General features: G+C 38.7%; 1 protein-coding gene across 1 annotated transcript in view; it reads left to right on the top strand.

Moving 5' to 3' along the window:
* The window catches only part of TMEM33 (transmembrane protein 33), a 29740-nt gene extending 19531 nt beyond the window's left edge, over positions 1–10209 (top strand). Inside the window, exons 4-10 of the mRNA XM_026037491.1 lie at positions 187–271; positions 860–954; positions 1428–1615; positions 2560–2627; positions 3159–3292; positions 5323–5406; positions 6572–10209. Coding sequence (XP_025893276.1) covers positions 187–271; positions 860–954; positions 1428–1615; positions 2560–2627; positions 3159–3292; positions 5323–5406; positions 6572–6701 — 784 coding nt within the window. The 3' untranslated portion in view covers positions 6702–10209. The remainder of the gene's footprint in view (positions 1–186; positions 272–859; positions 955–1427; positions 1616–2559; positions 2628–3158; positions 3293–5322; positions 5407–6571) is intronic.
* The last annotated feature ends 1732 nt before the right edge of the window (positions 10210–11941 follow it).

Below are 11941 nucleotides of genomic sequence, written 5' to 3'. Positions count from 1 at the left end.
GGTTCCCGGGTCCGGGCCGGCCCTGGTTCCCGGGTCCGGGCCGGCCCTGGTTCCCGGGTCCGGGCCGGCCCTGGTTCCCGGGTCCGGGCCGGCCCGGGGCTTGTGCTGGCGGGAGGCAGTGCATGGGCGCCGCTCCCACGGAGCCAGGAGCGTGTTGGGGCTTCTAGAGCCTTTGTGGTGGCCCAGGGTCCATCAGGAGCGGAGAGGACTGTGGCTCACCAGAGCCGAGCAGCAGGAGGCAGCCCAGATCACCCTTCAGAGCTCTTTCCATGTGTGTTTTGCTTGGTTGCCTCTGCACTCCTTGCCCCCAAGAATATGTAGGCCACAACATTTCTCCTGCCTTCCTATTCCTCCTCCCCCCCCCCCCCCCTTTTTTTTCCCCTCCTCTCCCTGGCATAGTTATGTGAATGCTAGTTGGCTCTTTTTTCTCCACCTCCCAAAGAATCCCTGCATGGAGCCTTTAGCTTCTTATTCTTTATCTCCATGTACATAAAATCTGTTATAAAGGGAGCCTCGCAGCAATAGGGACAGGAGTCGCTAGGGCTAGTGAGCATGCATGATGAGTTGGTCCTAGTGAGGGGTTTCCATATAGAAAAAGTATCTGTATAGAAGGTCCTAACACTATGTTTAGTGATTATGTACGAGCTTTTTGGTTTTGGGTACATTACAAATTGGGTATGTTACAAAAGCAAAAGATGCTTTTTGCTTCAAGCTATCATTTGATTACACTTAAAAACTGGAAAGAGATGAAACTTAATGAGGGAGGAGAGTTGAATAGTGTCAAGTCTGAAGATACTAACTTCTAGGGATGGCTTTTTGTCTTTTTTTTTCTTTCTTCTTCCTCTTTCATCCAATGTAGCAATTTCTGATGGCAAACAAGTTGGATACAGCAATGTGGATTTCCCGTTTGTTCACGGTTTACTGCTCAGCTTTATTTGTCCTGCCTCTTCTGGGGTATGTTTTAATGTTTATAGTACTGTAAAATAACATTTAAAAACTTACATGGCAGCTACACTTCTCAGAGTATAAGAGTGTAAATACTTTTTTTTTATGTAAAAATGAATGTGAATGCATTCACTGTACTGGATGCTTTCTGTGAGAACAGTATACAGTTTTTTTTAATTGGCGTGAAGCACTTTTAGATATGTTTGGGAAACATGTTGAATAACTGTGGAGCCAGTTACATGTACTTCTTTTTGTAGCAATGTACTAATAGCCTGCTTTATCTTTGCCAGGGTAGTAAGTATCTTTGGTAGTAAGTCAACACTGCTAGTTTTTGAARCCATCTTGGTAATGGCTCTTACAGTGGGAAAAGTGCCAAGTGTGGCACTTGTAATTGCAGCTGTGATGCAATTCTCAAGGGAGGGCTTCCCGTAGGCAGAGCCTCGGCTGGTTTTTATGGCAACACCTCCTCTGGTACCTTGCAGGTTGCACGAAGCAGCGAGCTTCTACCAGCGGGCCTTGCTGGCCAACGCTCTCACCAGCGCCCTGCGCCTGCACCAGCGGCTGCCCCACTTCCAGCTCAGCAGGGCCTTCCTGGCCCAGGCCTTGCTGGAGGACAGCTGCCACTACCTGCTCTACTCCCTCATCTTTGTTAATTCCTACCCCGTCACGAGTATCCTTTGCCAAAGTGGYGTCCTGGTCGGTTTTAAAAATATCTGAAAAACTCGATGGCTTTCGTTATCTGTGCCATGATTTGAAGAAGTGGTTTAAATTAAAACACTCTGACTATTCATAGAACATAATCTGTGTAAAATAGGAGCTGCTTATGCTGATTGAACCATATTCAGGTTAACAGTCTCTAACTAGTGCATTGTAACCCCTGGCACCTAGTGTTATCTTTTTCCTTGATTTAAATGCAGTGTTTTTATCYATTATGTCAAATGTGATACTTTACTAGCATTTGATGTTTTTCGTTTGTTACCATTCACTTATATAACTGTACYGTAAGTAGGAGATATGATGCACAAGCTACTATTAAGTAGTAAGTTTTCAGCTTTTTTCTTTTAACCCTGAAAAAGATGCTTATTTTCCCGGCTTGTCAAAGATGTCATTTATGAAGTGGCTTCTCATTCTGTGCTTAGTTTAGTGCCTTACTCTTAAAATGACAGACACGAGAATCTTGCTGTCCAGAATCTGAACTGATGGCAACTGCATGTTCTTCGAAGAAACACAGTGTCTAACATCTGTTAATATGAACATAATCATGACTGAGTCTGTATGACAGATTTTAATTTCTAACCTTATACATTTCCATGAAGAAAGAATTTATTTCTTCAGAAATTCAACTGTGTATAAGGTCAAACTGTGTGTTATACTTTTGCATACACAACTAACATGCTTGAAAATCAATAAATGATGGTCAAGAAAGATGTAAAAAGCAAAGAGAATGGCTACAGAATTGTTAGACGTGTGCATGGTGTAATCCAGTGTACCTGATTCTGGCCAAGCTTTTGTAAAGAGCCAGCAGCTCTGTGTTATTGTAACATTAGAGTGTGTGTGTTGGGGGCGGAATGAAGCATGCCAGTAGTTTATATTTTTCCTTATCGTCTACTTCAGTGAGTATTTTTCCAGTTCTGCTGTTTTCTTTGCTTCATGCTGCCACATATACAAAAAAGGTTCTTGATGTAAGTATGATGTAAAATAGTAATTGTGATGTGCTTGGCTTTTGTATTAGGTTTTACAGTTGCAGTTTTGTGTTCTTTTAGTGTCAATGGAAGAGAGATGTACTGGGTGGAGCTGCTGCTCTAGCAGTGTCTTGTGCAGATTTTTAGCTCTAATCTCTGATATTCCAAACTGGGATATCTTGCAACCACAGCTGAACAGAATAAGGCTGGTAGAGTGCACTGTTGCACCTAAAATATGTACAGGAGGGGTTTGCAAAACTTCRTGTTCTTAATTGAACTGTATGCAAGTTGAGTTTCTTAGGTTTTTGGTGATCCCTCTAAGAGGGATCTCACACTTCCAATAGCATATAAACAAATATCATCCAATAACGTCATAAACAAATAGTTTGGGAAGCTGATATTYCCTAGGGATCTTGTATTAAAATGATGAAAAAAGGTGTACCGATAGTTGTTCTGTTTCCTTCTTGCTGGAGAAGATTTGTATAACCRAAATGATTTCTGATAATCCTTTTTCTTTTTTCTTCCTTAAAGGCACGAGGTTCAAATAGTCTGCCCCTTTTAAGAAATCTTTTGGAGAAGCTGAATGCTAATCAACAGAATATTCTAAAATTCATTGCTTGCAATGAAATTTTCCTGATGCCAGCTACAGTTTTCATGCTTTTCAGGTATGAAGTGCAGTATGTGGTGTTCTGTTGTTGTTGTGATTTTTTTGTTTGATTGTTTTTTGGAATTAGGAGCTTCCTACACAAGATTACGCTTTGCAGTGAGTTCCATGTGGGTCATAGAGATCTCCCATTTATATGATTCTGTCTGACCAAGACCTGAGCTTGAATTTATTTGATTCTTAGATTTCTCAAGGTAGTACATCACAAAAGCAGAAAGGCTTCATTCCAATGTAATTTGGTACTGAACTTCTCTCTTTCTTAGCATGAGTAAGATTGTTGGTTCAAATCATTTTTTTCAGTCTTGCAACGCATGCTAAACCATCCAGTAGATGTAATTGTGGTTGGTGTAGTAGAATGTAGAGTTCATAAGTCGATCCTTTCAGTGAAGCTAGCTCTTATTTCTGAGTACTGTGATCCCAGATATATAATTCACGTGGAAATTTCACCGTGCAATGAGGAGTAAGTTATGTCCCTGTATTCTTCCTGATCAGAGACAATTTTTTTTATTCCATCTGTTTTGCCTGCTGGGTGTCTGTGCTCCTCGTTGAATTCATTTTAGAGCTTATGTGTTTTGGAATCCAACTTAAAGTCAAATAGGCCTAATGACTTGCACGTGACTGAAGCTGGAGGCATTGCCTTTTGATATTTGGAGGGAGGAAATGCCCTTCCTTTGGAAATCATAGCACAGTGAAAGTCTTTGTCCTGAGGGGTCAGAAGGGAGCTTTTATTTACTTGGAAGTTAATAGAACCTATTTGTCTTTATTTCATAATATGCTAGCTGAGTGCTTTTGAGGCTTTTACCCTTGATGGATTTTGTTTCATTTTAGGACCCGTTACCAACTGCCACGTAGTGTCAGAATACAGCATCTGAAACATTCACGTACTTTCCAAATTTGGTTTAGAAGTCCTTTCCACTTACAAAGAATTTAGGTGTAGCTTCATGTGCTGTCTARTAGGAACTGAAAATTTAAAATTATATATTGAGATTTCGGATAACATGAAGGTCAATATAGTTSGCAATGCTTTAATACAATTGTTCTAAAAAAAAGTTTTATATAACTGTATAAATACATTTTTGAAAGTGTGTACTGTAAGCTATTTTAGCTTATTAAATCGCTAGTAATTACTACACAGGTGCAAGTCTTCCTCTTCCCCTGCCCCCATAGCTCATTTTCCTTTTTGCTTTGTGTTATGCATCTGGGTAAAGATCCTGATCATATTTGAAGAAGCTCTAGTTAATGAACCTGTCAGGTAATGTACAATTCTATACAGGGCATTTTAGTTGTGTTTTTATAAGGCAACTTCAATCAGTGAGATTAAATTATTGTATTTCTGTGATTTACTCTGTGGTTTAGGTCAACTTGCTACCCCTTTGCTACTGTCTCACTATCACAGTGAACAGCAGCTTTGTGAAGTGTAGAAATACTTATTTCAGAGCGAGTCGTTTAAATTGGCATGATTTTAATATCTCAGTACATCGATGATGGTCTCTGTAAGAAGTTTTGCAAAAGAGTGAGTGAGGCTGAGGCCCAATTTTTCAAAACACTGTGCTTTGGACAGAAAGTGTTTGTTGTAACTTACGCATACAGCTTATGTATGTAAATTATGCCAGACAGCTCCCAGGTTTGACCAAAGGCTTTTGCTTAACATTACGTGGTCTCTGCTGACACTTCTGTAACTCTTCTCCAACTACTCTTCTACTGGAAGCTAGACATAGAATACTTCATAAATACAAAATTGATCTGAAAGCAGCAATATTGCATTTCTTAAAGAATAAAAATATTAATAAACCAAATTAGAATTCAGCCTTTGTAAATGTGCTGTTAGTTTTCTTGTGTATTTAGGGATTTGTTTATCTTATTCCTCCAGCAAGTCTAGATTGTTTGAACAACTCTGACCCTCAGTCTGGCTTGTTGTTTTTGAACCTAGCTAGTTGCCTTATGTTTGTTGAGAAAAATTCTGTGTTTTTGGGAGTGAGGGGAAGCCGGGGGAGGAAGAGGAGAATAAAGCTCCACTTTTTTTTCTTTCAGTGGCCAGGGGAGTCTTCTCCAGCCGTTCATTTACTATAGGTTCCTTACKCTACGCTACTCCTCTCGGCGAAATCCATACTGTCGGTAAGTGTTACACTGATTTCAGGAAGTGATGCTTAACAGCTTAGTATTTCAGTACTGCGAAAATTTTCACTCTTAAATGATCACGTAACTTGTAATTCTAAACCTATAAATGACAATAGTAGAAATGTGGAATAACCGTGGATATTAACAAAAATATAATGAATTCAAGGTTATACTTCACATAACTGGACTTCTCTGAAAAGTACTGTCTTTGAATGAGAGCTTGCAGATGGATTCTAAATAATCTTTGGGAAAGAAAGTCTTAACAGTAACTGTTCACCAGAAAGGTAGCCTTATTTTTAGGTTGCAGGCCTGTCAGTCTACTTCTCTACATAAACAGGTATTTATGAACTTGTGTTGATAGTATCAGCTGAAAAATTGTGGATCATCTTAAGCATGTTTGATATATACTTAAGTTGAAACCTCTCTTGGAACCTTCTTTGGAAGCACTGCATAATGTCAGATTTTGTGAACRTGCTTCCCAGTCTGATCACTGGTTGATCAGAAAATAGTTTGACAAGGTACCAAGGAGGTGGCCTTTTCCTCCTGTTCCCTATTGTTTTGTAGGAAATCATTTGTTCCACCGGATTACAGGTATTTTTCAACAAGAATCAATAAAGGCACTTGTTTTGATACCCACAGATAACTTAAGCTGTGCAATCTAAATCMTGTTTTTTAATACAGCTCCTGGTTTTTGCTATTTCTTAGTCTTATGTAATTTTAACTACTGTTGTGGCTCTTACTTGTTGTGTCTGTCTTGTTCATTCTAGATTGCAGGTTCTTATATCCCTTCTGGCAAGAAGCAATGCACACAATCCACTYTCTTGGCCCCTCAGCTCCTTACACGGCCTTTGAAAAAGCATTACTTTGTTTTTTCTCCTCCACAATATTTCCCACCTTGAAGGTGGATTTTTATGCTCTCTTATATCAGTCCATGCATGGAAGTAGCTTTCAAAGTTAATTAAAACATTAATATTTAAAGGATACGAATTCTCAGACTCTTACAAATACTGCAGTAGGGAGTTGATCTAAAGAAACTTGTTAACTACAGTGTATGGGTACCTGTTTATTTGAAAATAAGTGAATGAAAGGATTTCCAGGCAGTAGATGGTTCTACCTGATAGTTATAGGCTCTTAATATTCTTTGTTTAAATCTCATTCTCAGGACTCTCTTCACCGAGTTGAGGATCGTTGTTGAACATCTAATAATGAAGCCTTCGTGCCCTGTTTTTGTAAGAAGACTCTGCCTCAGCAGCATTTCCTTTATAAGCAGATTGGCACCAACTGTTGCGTAGCTGACATTCAGGCTTTTATGTAATGTGAACATTATGAGCAGCTGGCACATCTGCTGATGATTATAAATTCCTGGTTTTACACTGATCTCACTCGAGGCTGTAGAAAAATGTGTATATGCTTTTCTTGGAGATAACGTAAAATTGATGACCTCAAAAGCAAGTCTTGAAAACCTAAAATTACTGTGTTGTATTGCTAATTGATGAAAAGTAGCTCCATCTTCCCCAAAACAGTCTAAGAGGGTTAAAGCTCAATCACACAAATATTTTTTAAAAATCATAGATTGTTTGAGGTTGATTAAAAGTTTTTGTTTGTTATTTGTCTTGAGGAATGTTTGCTCAGTAGGGCTGCTGGTTGGAACCCCAGGCACTGTGAAGTGTCTCCAGTGGGCAGCGTGCGGTACACAACTYGCTGCACTGCACTTTGGACAGTATTCTGCTTACTAATGTGTCCATAGCCTTATTTGTCTAAATTACTGTATTCAATATGAAAGTGTCCCACTTTGAATCTAACAAAATAGATTAAAATTTATCWAGCTGGCATGGCTAACATCTTTTCTTAGGGAGAGCTGATTTTAATAAAGTCAGGGAGGGAAAACGTCCTGGTTTCTTCCTGTGTATTTGGGAGAAATCTCAGGACTCAGACCRCAGGAAACTGTACAGTTATGTTGTCATAAGATGGTGTTTTAGCAAGCCAAGCTGCTGACCTGTAAGCTTTTGAGACAAAGATGCAATGCTTAAACTTTTAACCATCTCTTAAGCAAACTAATCAATGTAAATGTAGTAACTTTTTCAGAATCATTGCAAATGTGTTCTTGTGTCTCTGCAAAAGTGAGACTGTGGTAACTCGAGCATGTCTGCCTTTAGAAAATTAATCTGTAGCTAGCTCTATATAAATTGTTCTTCCAGTTTTTGAGGCTGTCATTGTGATGGGAAATTTACATAAAAGATTGCACCTGTTCAGGCATCTATTGAAACAAGTGACTGTAGGATTCTTTTTGGCATAAATCCATGTGATCTTACTGATCTGAAGGCTACTTGATCATGGCTACAGAAATGAATAATGAATTGAGTGCTTATTATGCATTTGCCCAACAGTTGAAAGGTAGGTCATGGGAAAAGAATGCTGTCTGTCAAGATGCAGCCTCTTACCAGAAAGTTAAGGCAAAGCACTTGCCTGATCTTCCGTGGTAAATATTAATATTTTGATTATTCTTAATGGAATTTGTCAGCCWTTTGTGAACTCTAAATGCACTGATGCATTGTGTGTTTGTGTTGTTTTGTTTTTGTTTTTTTTCTTTTTAGAGAACTTGGGTGAAACACTTGAAAGCAATGTAGAAACAAAGTATTTTACTTTTTTTTGTGATTTGGCTATAATTCCAACTTTTCAGTTATGTTAAATACTAGTTGGTTGAGAGATATACATTTATAYACTTTCTTTTGCTCGACCTCTTGGTACTGATGAAGACCTGCTTTTGGTAACTCAGTATGATACTCTCTGACTCTCAAACTTGCTCTCTGACCATAATTAGCTATTTATGGAATATTTGCACAGTGCAGAAGTAACTGCATGCAGTACAGTTCTACAGCTGCTAAGACTTGCAACTGCATTCCCTATATGTATATCCTGTAATTTGAAAATTTTAGAAAAACTAAAATTTCTACAATAAAAGGAGTGTTAATTGTAACGTACTAGGCTCTTCAAGCTTTTTTTTTTTTTTTTCCTAACAGAACATACTGATGCTAGAACCTGGAACTTGAGCAGAATGCAGTCTCTTAACTTCTGTGGTAGTTTTAGAGCATAACTGCTTTTATTATCATCCCAGCTTATTGTTCCTTTGGCTATACACTGTTATTTGTGGAGACTGCATTAAATACCTGAAATATTATAAAAGGATAAGGATGCTGGGTTTTGAGACCCAAGTTTTTAGGATTCTCTATGAATGGACAAGGAAAACTGAAAGGATTAAATGACATCTCAGTAGCTGAAGAGTTAGACTCATGAAATAGAGCTTATATATGGATATGGAACTTCTTGATAACCTTTTCTTCTAAGTAGTGTTAGAAGTGGGTTGGGGAGACAATTTTTATAAATGGAATTTGGCTTGGCTAGTCTTGCATGTGTTTGCATGCTTTGCTGAGGGTGCTGACAGAACTGAAGCACAGCTTTTGCTTGTGGCTTCAAAAAGCTTACATGCAGTGTATGGAGGGGAAAACAACAACAACAAAAAAGAACAATGAGACCTTCCAAGCAAATGAATAAGGCTACGGACCTACACTTGGTATCAGATTGGGTTTATTTTCCATAGCATTAGACTACTTTAGTGATACCTGAGATTTTTCAGTGCTGAGTGGTTTTTTTTTTTCTGTGTATGTGTGTGTGTTTTTTTAATACCTGCTTCTTAATCACGGTTTGTTACTGTTTCTTTACTAACAACTAAACACACTAAATGCTGCAAACAAGATTTTTTTTTTTTTGTTAAAAGATTCTTTTTATCTGCTACCAACAGATAGTCATGATGCAGAGCCTGTAGTGGAAACTGGTGGYGGCTAGAGAAATTTTGTAGCTCTTCATGTGAAGAGAAGCATCCTTGTCCTAGTGCAAGTTTGAGAGCCTAATGTGGTAATTGTTTTTGCTATTGTTTATTTTGAACTATTTTAGCTTTCATAAGTTAAAATGCTGCTACTTATGTTCTGTGGTAGGTCATACCCCTGCTGTTGCACGAGCTTGCTGTGTAACTGAGGTTCCTCCATAAGGCTTTGGTTTTGATGCTTTATTTATCTACAGGTGAGAACAGACAAATTAGGTCTCTTGGGAAATGCTAATACTGGTTGGGATTTCTTGTAAGCAAATAATCTACTAATACATCCATCCTTCCCGTTTTGTTCTTTATTTAATTTTATACTTTTATTATCTTTGTGGTGTCAGTTTCATATATTTTGTTTCCTGATAACAGAAGTGTTGACTGTTCCATGATGTTGAAGGGAAGCAATATCTGTTAGTATGTTAAATTTCATGTTTTTACCAAACTGTTATAAATATATAACTCAGTGTTTGTGACAGATTCTGAGCCCTTGGCTTCTGAGCCTTAGTTCCTGAGCTACAGATTTGTTGGAGCTATATGTTTTGAGTGTGCGGTTCAAACGGATTACAGAGCTGGTCCCTTTGTACGTGGTGCTGATCTCCCTGTCTCATTAGGCTCTTGTATCACAATATTTACTGTAGAGTTCCCCTACTTCCCTTAAATACAGTTATTGCCCATCTTACAGGTATGAGCTGAGGCACAGAAGGAAAACTCACTTGCCCAAGACAGTGTAAGAGCTTTGGCAGAGCAGAAAATAGGAAGAGGGTAAAAAAAGTGTTGGACAGGTGTCCAAGGGACTCTTCTCTGTGCCACCTGTCTTGGCTCTGTCTCCAAAATGGTTCTGTTAATTAAACTATTGCACAAAAACCTGTACCATGTGGTGCTCAGATTAAGGATGACCAGGACTATAGAGCTGGAACAGCCCACTCTCTGAAAGGGTTGTCAAAAACCCTTTTCCCTGTGGAAGGGGAGTGTGTGGAGCTACAGCCCTCTGTATCCTCCTTTTCTGGTGAGGAGGGATGGGCAGGGGAGTGAGGTCCCGAGCTCCTGTGCAAGGTGGGCACCAGCAGGCTGTGCTCCTCTGTGAAAATTCATAGAATCATAGAATGGTTAAGGTTGGAAGGGACCTCAGAGGTCATCTAGTCCAACCGCCCTGCACACGCAGGGTCATTCCTTGTGCTGCTGCTTGGCGTAGGGGTACGTACCTGTGCCTGTAACTTAACGCTACTGAAGCTAATCAGCATCTCCCTGTATTCCAACATTAATGTGATAAAGTTTCTTAATATCTTAGGGAGAAGCAGGCCTTGCAGTTTTAAACTATCCRTGAAGGACACAACCTTAAGCAACCCTTTATTTCACAGTTGCATTATTAGTATGGGTAAAGTAATTGAATTTAAGATTAAATGTAGATTGGAAAATATCATTTTCATAGAAAAGGTCAGTATACCTTATTAACTCTCCTATGAAAGCTAGCTCCATGATAATGGCAGGTACTGTATGAATAAGGGAGCTGCTTAGTTCTGTGCCACCCAGATGGCACAAACTTCTAAAACGAATTGAAAAATTCATCTTTTTCTTGTATTCAGTGGCTGAGGCACGAAATGCTAATGTAAAGCTCAGAGGGGAAATGTAGTTCTCCTGCATATTTGAGAAAAGTGAAGCGCGCTCAAGAAAATCTAATAAACATAATAATCACAGCCTGCTGACACTAAGGAAAAAGCACCTCATTCGCTCTTTCTTTTATGCAGCGATTTACTGGTCCCTACTGATTTTCAAATTGGATCACTGCAGTAAATTATCCATGCTACTACCTGGGAAAGTAAGCACTGGGATCCATATTTGTTTAGTGTTCTGCTTAAATCAGCAAGAATGATAAATTTGATGGTATGAAATTGCAGCTACCAAGGGCTTTTTGGAGTGAATGAGCATAGTATCTCCACTTGTAATTTATTGTGACCCTCTTTTTTCACTGTATGTGCTTTGTATGTCAAATATTTATTTCAAAACCAATTAAATTGTTTTGTTTCTGTATTGATACAGCTATGGCTTTGATGTTCTTGAAATCAGATTTTGTAGCTTTTGCTCAATTTTTGAAATATTACCAATGTTACGTTGCAAAAACAAYGGTGGTGGTTAACTTCAGATTTCTGGGTTTCAGTTACTGACCAGAGGCTTTGCATGTTAAACATTCCCCATGGTTATTTTTTCCCTTCCAGACTAGCTCAGGATATAACCAGCTGCTATAGCTTGTTGCTTTCTTAGAGGAAAAGAATTAGTTGCACAAGTTGCATATTAAAAAAAAGCTGATATATGTCTTTAAGTCAGTGGAGTGATTGATATTTTATTATTTKTAATTAGTGCAGATATCAGGCCAAGTTCTGTGAGAGCTGGTGCAGATGCTGAAYTTACTACCATATTTTCAATGCAGATGTTAATAGTTACAGGTACATCTGTTTTCTGCTAAGTGATATTATGTTCTGTGAATCTTACAGTTGTGGGTTTTGTGACCATGGTTGTATCACACTAGCCAAATAAGACCAATTGCTGCTCTGATAACCAGCACATATTGCTTGGAATTTAGCAGTGTAATTTGTTTTGTAACAAGTAAACGAAACCATAAACCAGCACTGTCAGTAGTGTGATCCCTGTTACTCTGCT

This window comes from Nothoprocta perdicaria, unplaced genomic scaffold (genome assembly GCF_003342845.1).
Source record: "Nothoprocta perdicaria isolate Ctin4 unplaced genomic scaffold, notPer1 scaffold_2, whole genome shotgun sequence".
NCBI classification, from domain to species: domain Eukaryota; kingdom Metazoa; phylum Chordata; class Aves; order Tinamiformes; family Tinamidae; genus Nothoprocta; species Nothoprocta perdicaria.
The sequence above is the reverse complement of the archived record's forward strand: the minus strand, read 5'-3'. Positions and strand labels throughout refer to the sequence as shown.